Source organism: Suncus etruscus, chromosome 5 (genome assembly GCF_024139225.1).
Source record: "Suncus etruscus isolate mSunEtr1 chromosome 5, mSunEtr1.pri.cur, whole genome shotgun sequence".
NCBI lineage: Eukaryota > Metazoa > Chordata > Mammalia > Eulipotyphla > Soricidae > Suncus > Suncus etruscus.
The window spans coordinates 33,211,119-33,230,265 of record NC_064852.1 but is presented as its reverse complement, the minus strand read 5'-3'; the positions used below and the strand labels follow the sequence as shown (position 1 = coordinate 33,230,265).

General features: G+C 32.9%; 1 protein-coding gene and 1 non-coding gene across 2 annotated transcripts in view; both read right to left on the bottom strand.

Annotated features, from left to right (window-relative positions):
- THSD7B (thrombospondin type 1 domain containing 7B) overlaps positions 1-19,147 on the bottom strand; it is a 957,836-nt gene that overhangs the window by 793,440 nt on the left and 145,249 nt on the right. Inside the window, exon 2 of the mRNA XM_049773766.1 lies at positions 18,813-18,981. Within this exon, the coding sequence (XP_049629723.1) occupies positions 18,813-18,951 (139 nt within the window). The 5' untranslated portion in view covers positions 18,952-18,981. The remainder of the gene's footprint in view (positions 1-18,812; positions 18,982-19,147) is intronic.
- On the bottom strand, positions 9,165-9,327 carry LOC126010127 (U1 spliceosomal RNA). The gene has a single exon (XR_007496263.1). It is a non-coding gene; the product is annotated as a U1 spliceosomal RNA (small nuclear RNA).

Genomic DNA, 19,147 nt, shown 5'->3' with positions numbered 1-19,147 from the left:
ATTTTTATTTCCTCAGTAGTGATGGATCATCCTTGTTCAATAAGAGATTACTTTTATGACTGAAATCCAACTACAAACATGTTTGTAATCATGGTGCTTAAATAAAGATATTATTATAGGGACTAAAGCGGTAACACAAGCAGGGCATTTGCCTTGCACACAGTAACCTATGATGGACCATAGTTCGATCCCCTGGCATCCCATATGGTCTCCGAAGCCAGGAGCGACTTCTGAGCACATAGCCAGGAGTAACCCCTGAGCATCACCAGGTGTGCCCCCCCAAAAAAACCAAAAAATATATAACTAAATAAATAAAATAAAAAGATATTATTATTAAAAAAATAAAGGACAAAGGAAAAGACTCAACTCTTCATTATTAGCTCTGAGTATCAACACACTAGTCACTTTTGTTAAGGAAGAGTACTACAAATAAGTTTTTCCATACAATTAATCTAGAACGTCTAAATAACTTGAAAGAGTTCTAGTATTATTAATTTTACAGCATGATATCTTAATTACTGACTTATGAAAATAGCAACAATTATGAAAAGATATAAAATTAATTGCAAAATGTATTACCTATTATTAATCTTGAAATACAATTATGAAAGCATCCTTAATCATATAGTATACAAAACCATTTACCAGTGCATATTTCCTTCACCAATGTCCCCAATTTTCTTCCTGTCCCTCATTGCTTTTCTCCCTGCTTTCTTCTGTGACATTCTTCTCCTGCTGCTACTGTTCCTCTTCCTCCTCCTCCTCTTCCTTTTTTTTTTTTTACTTTTTCTCCTCCTCCTCCTCCTCCTCCTTTTTTCTTTTTAAACACCATGTTTTGCAATATTGCTAATGAAGGTCAATCATGCATATCACTTTATCTCCTTTCAGTACCCAATTCTTGTCCAGAGTGATTGTTTCCAACTATCATTTTCATACGATTTCCTTCTTTGTCCAAATTGCACTGCCCCACTCTTTGGGGCAAGCTTTCTTTCTAGGACATGTCTCCTGATTCTTATCACTATTGTCTTTAGATATTATTATCATACTATCTATTTTTAGATTGCACAAATGAGTTACATAATTATATATCTACCCTTCTCTCTTATTCATCCTACTTTGCATAATATTCTCGATAGCCATTCATTTATAAGCAAATTTCATGACTTCTTTTTTCTAAGAGTTGCATAGTAATCCATTGTGTAGATATACCACAGTTTCTTTATCAACTCATCTGATTTTCTTTTGGCACTTTGGTTATTGTAAACCATGGTAATTAAATAAACTAAATTTTAAATTAAAAATAACAAAAATGTCCATGAAAATAAATAAAATGTGGCTAAGTTTAACTAATATACAAGATTCATTTACAAATAATATAAAATAACACCAGAGGGAATATAAAAGTACAAATGATGCATATTATAATTAAAAATACCTTATGACTTATGCTAAAATTATACAAATATATATATATATATATATGTGTGTGTGTGTATAATACCCAATAATGATTAGTGGTCTATGCAACTCTTGGCAATGTTGACCTGATGATATGAGACCAACAAAGGGGGTGGGACTACACCAGAGTTAGGTACCACAGATAAAACTTAGAGCCTTACAGATGCTAGTCATGTAATCTATCATGTTCTAGTCCCTACCCTGGCACTCATTCTAAATTATTTTACAATGTTTAAAAGTGTCTGTATCAAAAGCCATGCAGACTTTTATATCAAAGTTTAAAATTTTACCAGAAAATTAAATAAAAATATAAAATGAACAGAACAAAAGTAATTTTTTTTTTAGTTTTGGGTCACACCCGGCAGTGCTCAGGGGTTACTCCTGGCACTATGCTCAAAAATCGCTCCTGGTAGGCTCAGGAGACCATATGGGGTTCTGGGATTTGAACCACAGACCTTCTGCATGCAAGGCAAATGTCTTACCTCCATGCTATCTCTCCGGCCCTACAAAAGCAAATTTTAAATAGTGACTTCAGATAACTTTCACTTTCCAATTTTGAAACTTAATAAGAAGTTATCAAGATAAACCACATTAATATGACAACAGATACTAGCCTAAGGATCTGTTAAAATCAACTCATTTTCAGTAATGGTTCTAAAGTGAGACAAACTATGTCTTTCTCAACAAATGACACGGGTGATCAGATATCTTCATGAGCAAACAGAATTAACTTATCTACATCACATATACAAAATATTTTATTCAACTGAACCACAGAACTACATATAAGAACTAGCACTATAAATTATGAGAGGCAATACAGGAAATATTTTAGAGTAACAGAATAAAGCAAAGATTTCTTAGATCCAGTTTTAAAAAGATATAATCTATAAATGAAAATGAATATATTGGACATACAATTTCAAATCTTTTCTATCTCAACACACTATTAAAAGTTGAAAAAGTAAACAACAGATTATATTTATGAAAATATCATATCAAACATAGAACTCATATCCAGAACATGCAAATAACTCTTGAAACTAAATTTAAAATAAAGAAAAAGAATTCAATTTTAAAATTCCAAATGGGGGCCAAGAAACTATACCCATATTTGAGCCCTAGCTTCACATGACCCTGACTAGTACTACCAATGAGGTCCTGGTGATTTCTGGCAACACAGGGCATTAGCAATCCTCTATATTTGGGATGCTGCAATGAATCATCAGCCATGTTGCCAAGAATCTCCAAGAGTGATTTCTTTTCTCCTAAGCACCAGTGGAGAAGCCCTCAGAAAAAAAAAGAATAAAAAGGAAAATCTAACTATGATGTTGATACAATTTAACCAAAGAATATAGAGATGTATGGTAAATATGTGAAAATAGGGTATTTTTTATTAGTAAAATAAAAATCATACCCACTGAAAATGAACATAATAAAAATTATAGATTACAAATACTTGCCAGAAAATTAGTTAAAATTTGAACCCTTATATATTTTGTTAAAAGGTATAAGTTAGAGCCACTAGAGAAAAGAGTGTACAGTTTCTTAAAAAGTTATGAATATGTTATTCATATAATCTTACAACTCTACTCCTAAGAAAAATGACAATTTAACCACAAAAAAACTTCAAAAGTGCATTTATCTTGCATGTGGCTGACCCGGATTTAATCCATAGTATCCTTTATTTCCCCCAAACCCAACCAAAAGTAATCCCAGAAGTCAGAGCTAAGAATAAGTCCTGAGCACTGCCAGTATGGTCCCGAGACAATACTTTTCAGAGTGAGAAATTCTAAAGTTTCTAGATATCTCTACAGAATGAGCATATACAACCTCTGGGCATATAATTATGTATCAAAATAAATGAAGTCATCAGATGAAGAAGGACAAACATAGCATAATCACACTTATATGTAGTATGGTGAACAACTAAAGGAGGGAATGTAATAGTTGGAAGGAGAGATGACTGATCTCTCTTGATCCCAAAGTATAGTATGAAGGACAGAAAGAAAAGAGAAATTTGGTAGGAGAGATAGATGTATGAGAAAAAGTGAGGGCTGGTGTTAAGGGGATCTCAGTTCATCAGTTGTTTTAAGAAGTGCTATAAAGGGTCAGGGTGTTAGCACAAAGGTAAGATGTTTGCCTTGTACATGGCTGACCAGGACAAACTCAGGTTCAATCCCCAGCATCACATCTGGTTCTCTTGGCCAGGAACAATTTTTGATAGCAGAGCCAGTAATAATCCCTGTGCACTGCTGAGTGTGGCCAAAAAGAAGTGCTATAGATAAATAGTCAAATCACAGATTAAACACTGAAAACAAGAGATACAAACTTTACCAACCAAACTTAAGAATGTACCTTGCAAGGTAGCAAGCAGAGAATGAGAGAGTGAGGGGTTCTGGAAAACCATGATGAAGGGAAGACACTGATGGTGGGATTGAAGTTGGAAAATAATAGACCAAAATATCTAATTATTTAATTCTTGGCTCTTTAATAAAATCAATAAAAATTTTCAAACAGCATTACAATTAAATAAATTGATATATCTTCCTGATTTATAGAAGAGTTATGGAGAAGAGATCATCCCAATTAAATAGCCAAAATTTTAAGAATATTATGTAAATGCTTTTATGTAATTCTTTTATGTAAATTTCTTATGTAATTTTATGTAAATGTAAGAATTTTATGTAAAAAATTCACAGAAATGGAAAGAAATGATCATATAACAAAATAAAGAGGTGTTCAGAAAAAGAGAAATCTCATTAACAATACTGGAAGCTATAACACTGTAGGGGAAAAATGATTGCAATTCTGAAGAAATATACTTTCTAACCTTGAACTCCACACTCAAGTTATCAGTCAAGATTATGACAAACACAGAGACCCTTTCACATGAAAAATGACTTCCAATGTAGCCTAGGTTCATAGCTCTAGAAGATAAATCTAGCATTTCCAGAAAATAAAGCCAAAATGTCAAGGAATAGAATGCCAGACCAGAAAGCACAGAATTCAATAAAAACAGGACTATATGCCCAAAGATTATAACTGAACATAGATTTAGATTGAATTGTGAGCAGCACAAAGGATTTTGAAAATATCTCCCAAAGTCAACACATGAAAGAGTATTTGCTGGCTGTGTTTGGTGCTTCACAAACTTCATAATGAACTGGAACATTAAGGAAGAACAGATAGGCTCAAAGATGCTCAAGAAGAATAAAATAAAGAAATTTACATTTCTATATGAATACGAAGTTGGAATATAAATATAACATAAAGTTGGCTGGAGATGCATTAGAAATCAAAAAGTTCTGGTCAAAGATGTAAATATTTTGTCATAACTACTGAGAAGTGCTGTTTTAAGGCAACAAATGTACTACTGCTAGAATAAAATTTAAACTAACCTAATAGAAATAGAAATATATAATATTTTAAGTAAAAATGTAAATAATGAAAGAGCACATTACTTAGAAATACTAATGTGAGCAAATTTCCCAGAGACTATCAAAAAGGGCACAAAAATTAAACAACAGGAAGTCCCTACCTCCACCATCATTAATTTAAGTTGATGTGTTTCCAGAAAAAAAAAAAAACAGGCCAAATTTCATTCCTAGGCAGCTACCTCTCCTTATATTTTTATATTGTGACTTAGAAGTTGCAGATATTATTATCTCAACATATTGATCCATGTGTACAACAACACTCAATTGGTACTAAATTACCCCATAATTTACTGGAATACAACACCTCACAGCATTAGATATCCTTGATACCACTTAACTGAACCTCTTCCAGAAGAAGTCTTGGACACTTTCATCTCCATGTATCTTTCAACATGCCTTCTCCATGAAGAAGTTTTCTGTGTTCACCTTGTCATTCTCATCATGGTTATTGTCATCATTATTGGCTTCTAACAATTTACAGATTTGCCACATCAAGTCATTGCCAGTCACTAAGTAAGTGCAAAGAAAAAGTTCGGGGACTTGAGCTCTCATTTTTCTCACTCATCTCTTTGTCATTTGAAAGTATGATAGTGGGGGCCGGCGAAGTGGCGCTAGAGGTAAGGTGTCTGCCTTGCAAGAGCTAGCCAAGGAAGGACAGCGGTTTGATACTCCGGCATTCTAATATGGTCCCCCCAAGCCAGGGGCAATTTCTGAGCGCTTAGCCAGGAGTAACCCCTGAGCATCAAACGGGTGTGGCCCGAAAAAAAACAAACAAACAAAAAAAAGGGAAAGTAAGATAGTGAGGGTTGGGGCACCTCAGCTTCTCTGGACAAAGGAAGTAGCTTGTTCTAAGTTTTGTTTCTCCTTTCCGGGGCTAGCAGTGCAGAAAGCCCCAGGAAATAAATTTGATATGAAGTGGCTGCACTGTAATCTCTGTTTTAAAACAATAGAATGTCATAACTCTGCTGTAATGCTATTGCTACAAATTGTGATTTGGGTGATGTCATTTTGCCAGGTGAAGTGCTACTGCAAAGCTCTTTTGATGTTCTGTTTTTTTATGGCTACTTGCAATACTAAACAGAATGGAAGGACTGAAATAATTCCTTCAGCAATATTTGTAACTTGAATTCTGGGATGGAAATCCATATTCTTCAAGAATATTATCAGCAGAGCTGTTATAAATCATTTTTTTATATTTCATCACTGAAAGAATAGCAGTTCAAGCAAAGGTCAGATTACCACCTCTGCTTCAATCTTGGACAGATACTTCTAGAAACTTAGAGAAGAGAGTGGCTCTGTTTTTTTTCTGGTTTCACTGCTTGGCCTGATTTAGAAGGTGAAAAATTATTGCTAAGACTAATATTGTTTTCCCTAAAACAGATATTTAGCTATAATATTATCATGTTTTAGTTTAGGATGAAAAATTTTAATTTCTTCAGTTTAGTATTCTATTTCATCATAAATTTCTGGTATAAATAAAAGTTCTGATTTAATTAGTTTTTGATCAAATGGTTTAAGTTCAATTTCTTTATCTCATGCATTTACCAATCTGTCCATCATGATATTCTCTGAAGTAGTTTTCTAGCTTTTCATACCATAGGACTGGCACCAGTTCATGCACCAGTCTACAGAGTGTCAGAGAATAACCAATGTAGTAGACCAGTAGTTTTCAAGTTGTGTCAACTGTGTCAACAGATGGAAGTTGAAAGTCACTGCTTCCTTTCTCTCTAATGACTGTTTTTATAGTATTTGGCACCAAGAAACATTTTAGAGGTTTTTACTATGTATAAAAATATGGAAAATAAAAATATATTTATCTACTATTCTCTCAGTCCTACATAGTGAATTTTAAAAGAGCTAAAGCATGTTTTTATTTTACATAATTCATTTACTTATTTTTTTTATATAAGCTTTATTTAAAGACATGCATTACACAGTTTATTGTAGAACATTTGTTTCAGGGGCCGGCGAGGTGGCACTAGAGGTAAGCTGTCAGCCTTGCAAGCGCTACCCAAGAAAGGACCGCGGTTCGATCCCCCGGTGTCCCATATGGTCCTCCCAAGCCAGGGGAAATTTCTGAGCTCTTAGCCAGGAGTAACCCCTGAGCATCAAACAGGTGTGGCCCGAAGAATAAAAAAAAAAAGTTTTGTTTAAGGTAAGTGGAGGAAAAAAATCAAAAAAAAAGAGAGAGAAAAGAAAGAAATAAAAAGAAGGAAAGGAAGGAAGGGAAAGAAAGAAAGAAAAAGAAGGAAAGGAAGGAAGGGAAAGAAAGAAAGAAAGAAAGAAAGAAAGAAAGAAAGAAAGAAAGAAAGAAGAAAGAAGAAAGAAAGAAAGAAAGAAAGAAGAAGAAGAAAGAAAGAAAGAAAGAAGAAAGAAAGAAAGAAAGAAAGAAAAGAAAGAAAGAAAGAAGAAGAAAGAAGAAAGAAAGAAAGAAGAAGAAAGAGAGAGAAAAGAGAAAGAAAGAAGAGAGAAAGAAAGAGAGAAAGAGAAAGAGAGAGAGAGAAAGAAAAGAAAGAAGAAAGAAAGAAGAAAGAAAGAAAGAAAGAAAGAAAGAAAGAAAGAAAGAGAGAGAGAGGAGAGAGAAAGAAGAAGAAAGAAAGAAAGAAAAGAAAGAAGAAAGAAAGAAAGAAAGAAAGAAGAAAGAGAAAGAAAGAAAGAAGAAAGAAAGAAAGAAAGAAAGAAAGAAAGAAAGAAAGAAGAAAGAAAGGAAAGAAAAAAGAAAGAAAGAGAGGAAGAAAGAAAGAAAGAAAGAAAGAAAGAAAGAAAGAAAGAAAGAAAGAAAGAAAGAAAGAAAGAAAGAAAGAAAGAAAGAAAGAAAGAGAGAGAGAAAGAAAGAAGAAAGAAAGAAAGAGAGAGAGAGAGAAAGAAAGAAAGAAAGAAGAGAGAAAGAAAGAGAGAAAGAGAGAGAGAGAGAAAGAAAGAAAGAAAGAAAGAAAGAAAGAAAGAAAGAAAGAAAGAAGAAAGAAAGAAAAAAGAAAGAAAGAAAGAAAGAAGAAGAGAGAGAGAGAGAGAGAGAAGAAGAGAGAAAGAGAGAAAGAAAGAAAGAAAGAAAGAAAGAAAGAAAGAAAGAAAGAAAGAAAGAAAGAAAGAAGGAAGGAAGGAAGGAAGGAAGGAAGGAAGAAGGAAGGAAGGAAGGAAGGAAGGAAGGAAGGAAGAAGAAGGAAGGAAGGAAGAAGGAAGAAAGAAAGAAAGAAGAAAGAAAGAAAGAAAGAAAGAAAGAAAGAAAGAAAGAAAGAAAGAAAGAAAGAAAGAAAGAAAGAAAGAAAGAAAGAAAGAAAGAAAGAAAGAAAGAAAGAAAGAAAGAAAGAAAGAAAGAAAGAAAGAAAGACAAAGAAAACAGCAATAAGAAAAATAGTGGAAATTATTGTATCTTGCAATGTCACTAAGTTTTACTAAGCTGTTGTGGCTAGCTCCCCCTCCTTTTATTCCTTTTGTTTCTGAACTGAAGGTGGCTTCTAGTACACATTGGTGATTAAATTGGCATGTTCCAACAGAATTACAGTAATACAAAATTTGAAGTTGTTGCACAGTTTCATATGCTCTTGCCACAGTCCAGGAATCCCAAGCCCTGTGACTGATACTTCAGCTTTTGTGGAGCATGTTTTCAGCTGCCATACCTTCCAGAGAAATGGAGGCTTCCCACACTTATTCCAAACCTGCCCTTGTGATGTCAACCCAAATACCAGCATGCCTGGAGTTTTTGTCAGTTTACTGTCTCTGTAGAGAGCCATAGTTCTTATTTACTGATTTTTAAGACTGACTTCAGTTTTCCTTCATTTTATGTTGCCTCCCCAATATATCTTTCATATTCTAGAATAGAAAGGATTTTACTTTATTTTTTCTTCATAGGCATTGATTTTGCTATCCTAGTAATATAAACTTAAGTGTGTGGGACCAGTGCACAGTGCATATAGTATTTGCCTTGCAAATTGCCAAACCCAGATTAGACCAGAATGATATATGTTCCTCTAGCCCACCAGGAGTGTTTCCTGACTGCAAAACCAGAGTAATCCCTGGCCAAAGCCAGGTGTGGCTCCAAACCAAGCATAAGCACATATAGACACATACACATATATACCCCTAAAGAGATTGTCCTTTATTCAGTAAGTGCTTAATATAAGAGGAACGGTTCTGTGCTCATTATTTATAAGACACTTTATAAACCAGTGAATAAAACAGAAAAATATTCGTGTTCTCATGGAACCTACATAAAAACATTATTTTAAAAAGAGACAGAATATTTATTTATTTTATTTTATTTTTTATCAGGGGAGAGTGAGAACGCAGCCCCCCACTACCACAAATTATGTAGTGGAGTTTCCCACATTTGGGGAAATCGCAGGAGTCAGCACATTCGGAGTGCAATGGATAAGCTCACCCTAGGAAAACCACCTTTGTGATCATGGTATCTCCCCTGCCAGGTAAGAATAATATTTATTTTTTTTAATTTATATATATACATATATATGTATATATATAATATATATATAAATAATATAATATAAATATAAATAATATATACATTTAATTAGGAATTTTAGGCGGTGAATACATGTCATATGTCTGTGGTTTTGAAGTATCAAAATCTCATCGAAACAATATATATAAATCTAATTAAGCTACTTCACATTTTAAAAATCATAGAAGAAATAATCTAGTGCAGATTAAAAACTGCTTTCCTAATATAATTTTATCTTCTCTGAAATTGTTAATCTTTAAAAGTATATAAAGTAAATTTTCCTAAAGAGGTTTTTATACTGAAGAACCATTTAAACTATAAATAAATACTAGCCTATATAAGATATTAAATATGTACCTAAAATATTATTGTCAACAATATGTAAGCCACTATGATCAAAATAAAATTATATTATAATAAAAAAGTAATTACTAATGAAAAGAAGAACCAAAAAAAAGATATTGGTTACTTTTGCGATATTTTATCTTTTCTATTTCCCAAAAGATTAATTTCAACCTATCACATAGTTCTAAAACATAAATGGTTCTTAAAATATAGTCCATCTTCACTGAAGAAGAGGTGGACAGAAGCTACTGAAAAGAAAATATTCTAGGGGGTTGTTTATGGAGAAAAGTTCAGATCTAAATAGTCAGTAAAATTTATCATGACCACCCTTTTTTAATACTATTTTTATTTTAATACTATTTTTAGAGTATATTTTTGGATTTTTTTAAATGCTATGATTTACAAAGTTATCTATGATTGAGTTTCAGTCATACAATATTTAAACACCAATCCCATCACCACTGTCAATTAGCTTTCATATATGTCAAGAGTTTTACTCCCACACCACAAACCCATCCTACCTCCTTAATAAAGTGCATGTGTTAGCTCACCTCACCACCACAAAGTCAAGGTGAAGTCATTGTATACAAAAATTCTATAAATGTCCACTCCACTACAAGCACATTACTTAAACTGTAATAAATATTTTTAAAAGGAAAATCAAAATATCTTGCCCAATTCCTGGTGTTGTAAAGTCCATATTAGTTTTCCACTTTTCTTTCACATTTCAACCTCCTATCTCCAAAGTCAGTAAAGGACAGAGATCTGAATTTTGATGATTAATTTGGTATGTAGAATAGACTTCTAGAAGATTTTCTTGGCTGGATTTTTTAAAAAAAGAATATGATATAGATACACAGTGGATTATTATTCAGTTATGGAGAGAGATAAAATCTTGTAGTCTATCAAAAAATGGGATGGAACTGGAGAAAGTCAGTGTTAAAAGAGTCAGAAAGGGAAAAATATCACATACATATGTGAAGTATGCTGATACAAAGGAATAGATAACTCCCAGTCGTAACAGCCCAGAGATAAAGTCAATAGGACTGAAATCTTAGGTTTTGTGTGTGTGTGTGTGTGTGTGTGTGTGTGTGTGTAGGTGACCTTAGAAGAATAAAGGAAGGCTCTTGACAAAGATTTTAACAGTAACACAAATATTTTATTTAGTTAGTTGACTTAATATACATATAATGACAAACATATAATCACTGCCAGGTATGTCAAGCCCATTACAAATATTATATTTAATGGGGAAAAATTAAAAACCTTTCCTTTAAGACCTGGCACAAAATAAGGCTACCACCACTCACCTCTTCTATTCAATAAAGTACTGGAAGAACTAGCCATAGCAATCAGGTAATAAAAAGATATCAAAGGCATACAGATAGGAAAAAAAAGTCAAGTTTTCACTGTTTACAGATGTTATTATATTTAAAAAATCCTTAGAACTCTACCAAAAAGTCTCTAGAAACAATAAATGTTATATTAAAGTGGCAGGCTACAAAATTAAGAGACAAAAGTTCATGTAATTTTTATATACATATAATGGAAGAAAATAAAGAGACAAAAATATCCCATTTAAAATTGCCTCAGAAAATCAAGTACCTTGAAGTCAATTTAATTAAAAGAGGTAAAAAAATCTATTAAAATAATACTACAAGACATTTTTTTCAAGAAACAAAAGAGAACACAAGAAAAGGGATACATAGAACCTGCTCATGAATTGAGATGAATAACATTAAAATGATAACTTCAAAAAGCATCGTTCTGATTTAATGCACTCTCTATAAAGATACCCAATTTTCTTTTTTTTAAATAATATCTTTATTGACGCACAATGATTACAAACATTATTGTAGTTGGGTTTCAGTTATAAAAAGAAAGTTCCCCTTCACCAGTGCAATGTCCCTCATCTCCCTCCTCCCCACCCCGAGACAGGCATTCTACTTATCTCATGCATTGACATTGACCATGGCATTTTTCAAAGAAGTATGTCAAACACTCTTGAAATTAATATGCTAAAGCAATACTCTGGAAAAAGAAAATCGAAGGCATCATTTTACCAAACTTTAAACTACACCAATGCAGTTGTCATTAAAACAGTATAGTATTAGATACAACAGACCCTAACCTAAAAAAATATACTTGAGTATTTTGAAATGTACTATCAATCCTTGATAAGTGGAAAAAATATGAAGGAAACAAAGAAAGCCTCTCCGAGACTGTTCAAGTGGTCTGGAATTACTGGTCTACATGCAAAAAAAAAATCACTATATATATATAAAAAAACCCCTCAATTCAGCCTTTCTTTAATACCATGCACAAAGTTCAAGTCAAAATATATCAAAATAAATATATTAAAATAATTAAATATATATTAAAGACATTGGCACCAGACCCAACATCATAAGGTATACAGAAGAACATGGGAAAATTATTTGATAATAGTGAAATTAAATTCATCTTCAAAGATGAACCACTACTGGTCAAGCAAGTTGAAGGGAAGATAAACAGGCAGGGCTCCTTTAAACTGAGAATAATCTGTTCTTCAAAGGAAACCATGACTAGGTTACAAAGACTACTTATAGAATGAGAGAAACTATTCACTCAATACCCATCTGATAAGAATATACAGGGTACTAATAGGACATAGCAAGAAAAATTTAACCCCATCTAAAAATGGGAAAAGAAATAAACAGACATTTCCTCAAAGAAACACAGAAAGCCAATAATCAACATCACTAATCATCAAGGAGATGTAAATCAAAACAACAATGAGGTATCATCTCACCCCACAAAGACTAGCACACATCACACAGAACAAGAACAATCAGTGCTGGTGTATATGTGGACAGAAAGTAAATCTCATTCATTGCAGGTGGGAATGCCACCTAGTCTAGCCTTTCTAAAAAAAAAATGGATATTCCTCAAAAAAACATGGAAACAGTTTCATATGATCCAGCAATACCACTCTAGAGATATACCCTAGGAACACAAAAAACACAGTACAAAGATGCCTTCTGGACTCCTATATTCAGCACTACTTACAGTAGCCAGAATTTGAAAACAATCTAGGTGCCTGAGAACATATGAGTTGCTAAGGAAACTGTGGTATATCTACACAATGGGATACTATGCAGCCATAAATAAAATTTAAGATGAAGTCATGGATGGACATGAAGATTATTATGCTGAGTGAATGAGTTGAGGGATAGGGATAGACAAAGAATAGTCTCACTCATTTGTGGGATATAGGAAAAATAGCATGCCGTATGTTACTAATATCCAAAGACAATAGTGATGAGAGACAGGAGGATCAACCCATGGTAAGAATCTTACCACAAAGAGTGGTAAGTGCAGTTCAAGTAGATAAAGTTCCACTAAGACAAGGATAGTTGGAACTTACCATTTTGGAAAAGAATTGGGTAAATAAAGGGGAAAAGTGACATGCATGGAACCCTTTCGTTAATGATAGTGCAAACCACAGTGTCAAAAAGGAAAGAGAGAGAGAGAGTGAAAAAGAGCGAGAGAGTGAGAAAGAGAGAGAGAGAGAGAGAGAGAGAGAGAGAGAGAGAGAGAAGCAAAATGCCTACTCCAGAGATAGTAGAAGTGGGTGTTAATGAGAGGGGATTATAAGGCATTGGTGGTGTGAAAAGTGCACTGGAAAAGGATGGTGTAAATTTTATGACTGAAATTAAATATGAAGAATTTTTAACCACAATGTTTGAATAGAGAATTAAAAAATAAAATGAATAACATAAAAGCAAGAATATTTCCCAAATTATACTATTACTCTATATAACTAGAAAGTACTAATATGCATTGAGTAATCACTGTACACAGCTATTTCAATATTTCTAACCTAACCTTGCCTAATACTTCTATGTCTATTACCTTTATTTTCTCATATAATATAGTGATTTATAGAGTTTTAATAGCTTTTTCCTATCTAGATCCTTACATTCGCATGTATGTGCCTATAACTGTATATGAATATAGCTCCAGCTCTTTCTAGTATTCTAGAGATACATTTTGGATAATTTTAAGCTACTCAAAGAACTTTTCATAAAAATACAAAGATTTCCTTTTTCTTTTGAAAACAGTCATTTTTCCAGTCTTTTTATAAATTCACTTGGAAAATCCAATTTGAAGTGATGTAAAAGGTCTGAACTAGATAGCGGTGATGTTTCTAGCAAATAGTGAATATACTAAATCAAACTGAATTTTATATTTTATTATGGTTTAAATAGTAATTTTATTATGTATTTGCATAATATTTTGAAATGTCACTTGACTCAGGGATATACATTGAAACTATATTATCTATGAAGTATCACACGTCAGGCTTTTCTATCCAATTTTAAAGTTCTTTATTCAAAGTCTATCTCTGTGCTCAGAAGTTCCATATTTATATCCCAAGTAGAGAATTCAATGTTTAATTTAGGTCTGCCTATCCAACTTGCTGATCAATAACTCTATGTAAATTTCTAATAGGCTAAAATTTTTCATTAAATGCAAAGTAATAAAATTCCATCTATCCAGCTCTGCTTTGGCCAATCCACAACTTTATCTCTCACTTGAACTCTTTACATCCACACACAAACATCAGTAAAGCTGATGGTCTTATTTTAAACCAGGATTTCTGATTATGTGCACAATAGACTTGGGGGCTAATAATTCTTTTCTAGGATACACAACAGCATCCCTGACTTTTACAAACAAACTTATGCCATTAGAACCCAGAATAAGTGTTCCCGAATAAAAGCCAAATTATTTTTATCCTTAAAAGGATAAACTAGAAAAGGCTTTTGACTAGATTTTTGGATTCATTGCCTCTGTTTTCTTAGTCTCAGATCTCCTTTCTGACCTTTAAATATGTCATATGCAATATTTCTTCTATGTGAAATACTCTTTACCCCAATATCATTATCAGTGGCTACCTAACTTTCTTCAGGTCTTTACTCAAATGAAGTTCCTTTGTAAGTTATACTATATCACATCTACTTAAAAAATCTCGGTCTCTGTGGAGATGTGGTAAATAATAGCTTACATCCACATAAACATAGGTAGAGAGACTTGGGATCTTTGCTGATATTGAGGTGAGGTAATAGATACACCAAAACCATAAAGATAAAACACTTACCTTACACATTGCCATAACTACAATGAATTGTTTTACTTTAACTATTAAATTAAATAGTTTAATTATTATTATTATTAATTAAGCCTTATGAGCTTTCTTGTCTACATACTCGAGCTTATTATGGCATGGAAATAGATATGAGGATCTGAGGGGATACTCTAAGACAGTAGTGGAAGAAAGAAGACACTCTATACGTGTTGTGTTGACATGTATGTATAAAGCATTATAATTATGTGTTTGTATACCATGATGACAAAATTAAAAATAAAATAATTAGAAAGAATTGAACTTTCTTGTGACAAAGTGGTTCACAGAACTTAGTTTTCCAATGGATGGAAAAGGAAATGGGCATGAGTTTGGTGAAATTCTAACACTCTAGTAATGGGTATATTACTAGAATATTATATGCATGAAGCTTTATTATTAACTATTATGTAAAATATAGTGCCAAAAACAATTTCATATAGGAAAAACACTCTAATTTGCCTTACCTTTCCTTGTAAGCACTTATCACTAACACACACTGTATTTAACACCACAGTTTTTACTGTCTGATTTATGAGGACCATGGACTTCTCTGGTTTATTTCTATCTCATCCGTTTAAAACAATCCCGAGTACACAATAAAGAGTCAACAAGTATTAGTGAAATGAATGAACCTACTAGAAACAAAAGTAATAAATGTGCTTAAGAAAATGTGACTGTGACTTCAGAAACTATAATCTCTTTGACTCTACAAAGCATGTTGTTTTACTTAAAGCAATAAACAACATAACACCTTACTTGTACTCAGGATGACATAATTATTTTATCCAATCACAAGTAGCAGAGTTCCTGACACTAAATATTGATAAAAGGATTTCATAACAATAATGACATTTATTCAACAGTTTTGCCAGATAAATGACACCAGAGCTATAACACATTAACTTTCTTTCAGTATTGATCCCCTAGTATTATATTATATATTAACTATAAAATATCCTCTTATATATTACTTTATATATGCATAATTGATATTTTTTATAATTGATATTTTTATTGGTATGTATTTTCTTAAACAATTAGCTACGCTTATTATTTGGATGAGACTGACATCTAATCTATGAACTGAAAGAGGAAAAACAAGAGATATTAATTAGTAAACTAAGTGTTTGGTAATACCCATTTCATTAACTGGTTTCTGTTTCTAAAATAAAATATACTTATCTGAATCTCCATGGAATTCTGTTAAAAATCAAGATTACATCAACATAAATTTCTGGATCTGATAACATACTCCAAAAACTAGTTAATTTCAACTACAATTTAAAAAATAAATATATAATAATTTTACCTAAGTATAAATGTTTCTAAATATTAAAGTTTTCTTTAAAAGTAATGGCCTACTTTTCCTCTAAATCATATGGTTTTTTTGAAGCAAGTCATTACTTGTAAAATAATGCTGCATAGACATCAGTATTATTTATGATGGCAAAGTGCTTGAAAACCATTGAAATGATAAGCATCAAGAAAATAATACTGTGGGGCCGGGCGGTGGCGCTGGAGGTAAGGTGCCTGCCTTGCCTGCGCTAGCCTAGGACGGACCGCGGTTCGATCCCCCGGCATCCCATATGGTCCCCCAAGAAGCCAGGAGCAACTTCTGAGCGCATAGCCAGGAGTAACCCCTGAGCGTCACAGGGTGTGGCCCAAAAACCAAAAAAAAAAAAAAAAAAAAAAAAAGAAAATAATACTGGAGCTAGAGATAGCATGGAGGTAAGGCATTTGTTTGCCTTGCATCCAGAAGGTTGTAGGTTAGAATCCTGGCATCCCATATGGTCCCCTGAGCCTGCCAGGAGCGATTTCTGAGCATAGAGCCAAGAGTAACCCCTGAGCGCGGCCAGGTATAACGCCCCCCCCAAAAAAAAAAGAAAGAAGGAAAATAATATCGACCGGACAAAATGGGCACTAGTTAATTCACTGAATAATAATGCAATTAAAAATATCAAAACAATTACCTTTAGGTGTGTCCCCTAATATAAGCTAATTTTCTTAAAATACCTCATTTACATTTCACATTTGCTACTTTCTTTTAAATTGTATATCTCAATAAAATAATTGTATATCTCAGTATATTAATTGTATATTTATGAAAACTTACATAGTACTATTGCAATTGTGTAAATTGACTATATTTCATTAACATACTTAGTTACAAAAATGTAATATTGAATTCACACTTTTTTACTAGAGCTTCTAAAATGAGAGTTGGGGAAATGCTATCCACTAGTGTAGTTTCGGTGCACACAATTAATTTACAGCCACTTTAATGTAATTAAGTTTCCCAGACTATCTTTAATAGTGCTGATTTTTATTTAATATACTTCATAGCATAATCCACTTTTCTTTTTTTCAGTAATTTAAATATTAAATATATCACTTTTATATACTTCTCCACAGTGACACAATGTGCCTGCCGTCGACTTAATTTACAAATGGTGAGAATGAAATAAAAACTTTTCAAGGTCCATAGATCCTCTACAACAATTACATTTCCCAATTTAAAGATATTGTGTTAGGTATCTGCATTTGCAACAATGGGCTCTTCAATAAGTAATAAGTATTTTAAATGTTCTGTTTACAAAACTGTGCTAACAGTAATTTGCATAGCAAAGCAATCCATTATTGATATAAAAAGGCAGAATATGTCGGGCTCATACTAAAGTTAATATAGTATTATTTAAATTAAATTAAATTAATTTTTCAAATTAAGGAAATATTTAAAGAACATAAAGTATGCCCAAGTCTCCAAACCTCCATATTCATATGTGTAAGATATTTAAGTATCTCAAATATATTAAATAAAATTTCTATTCATAACTAATGTGAAAAGTTGTTGAGAAAATTTTTCTTATATATTACTTTTTTATGATTAAAGAGTTGATTTGCAACTTAAAAGAAAAAGACATCAAAACTGCTAGAAAGCATTTGTAAAAAAAAAGTTATAAGCTGAAGTCAGATGTCATTTTTGCTAAAAATGTAATGCACAACGGCACACATGACAAGGAAGAGCAGAAGTAACTATGGAAATATAAATTTAATTGACAACATAAAAGTTTACAATAATAATAACTACCATGAATGCAGATTACAATTATCAAGAAATAAAAATAAAATGCAGTTTGTTGGGGACTGACTTGTTTGAGGACATTTTGCTGTTCTCTCTGCCATAGCCCAGCTTTTCACCTAAAAGCAATATGCAGTCTTGCTGTAAATTTTTGAGCTAAGAGAAAAGAATGTGCAGCTGCAGGACATAATTAAGCTCTATGCCCGGAGGAGAGTAAAAACTGCCTGGTACAGTTATCAGAAACTAGGCCCCATTCCTTAAGACCACATTCCGGAGTGAATTAGGCTGTTATCAATAAGTATATGCTACATTGTCTGTTCAAGATCACTGAGGCAAGCACATCTTGCACCATTTCCTGATAGTCAAGCAATTAGGAATGCAGCTAGAAGGACACTAGAAGTTTCCATTGAAACAGCACGTTCAGCATAGCTTGAAGGTCATCCAGCCCCTAGCCCACTGCCCACTTCCTTATGAGCCTTCGCGCCAAAAGTATGATTGACAGCACCTTTGCACTGCCCCCTTCTCCTTCACTATAAAAGAAGGAGTTGTATTTCAATAAACGCCTTTGAACAGTGAAATATTGTCTTAGGCCATTTATTATTAACCTCTCTTAAATTTCTTACAGTGTGGTTGTGCTTCTACTCAGCAAAATAGAAGTGCGGTCGTCTGAGAAGCCTTCCCAGCTAATTCCTGCTGGCCGGGCCCCCCTGGGGGGCTTCTGGACCCTGCAGCAGTTTTATTTTTTAAAATGGTGGGTCTATTACTTCCTTTGTGATACTCCCTATTTCTCCACAAATAAGAAAAGGAAAAAAATTCCTCATGAATGAAAATGGTACAAATTAATAGCCACAATATTCCCACCTGCTTTCCAGATGAATTGATTATCCTTTTTGCCTTCCAAATGAGCCGAGTGGGAGAGTAAGAGAGAAAGGAATAGAAATAGCTTCCTCATTCTTCTCCATATCCAGGGAGTGACAGCCAGATTATCCTTCAGAAACATTCTTCAGATTTTCTCTTGACTAATCTATTCCTAAAAAAAAAATAATAAGACCATATAAAATTCTTCTGTAGACAATTATAAAATTCATCTTCACTTCCAGTAAAGTGATAAAAATCATACTATGACTAATTTTCTACTACCTTAAAGGAATTAAATATAGTATTAACAGTCAGATTTTCCTTTTATTTCCCTCAGC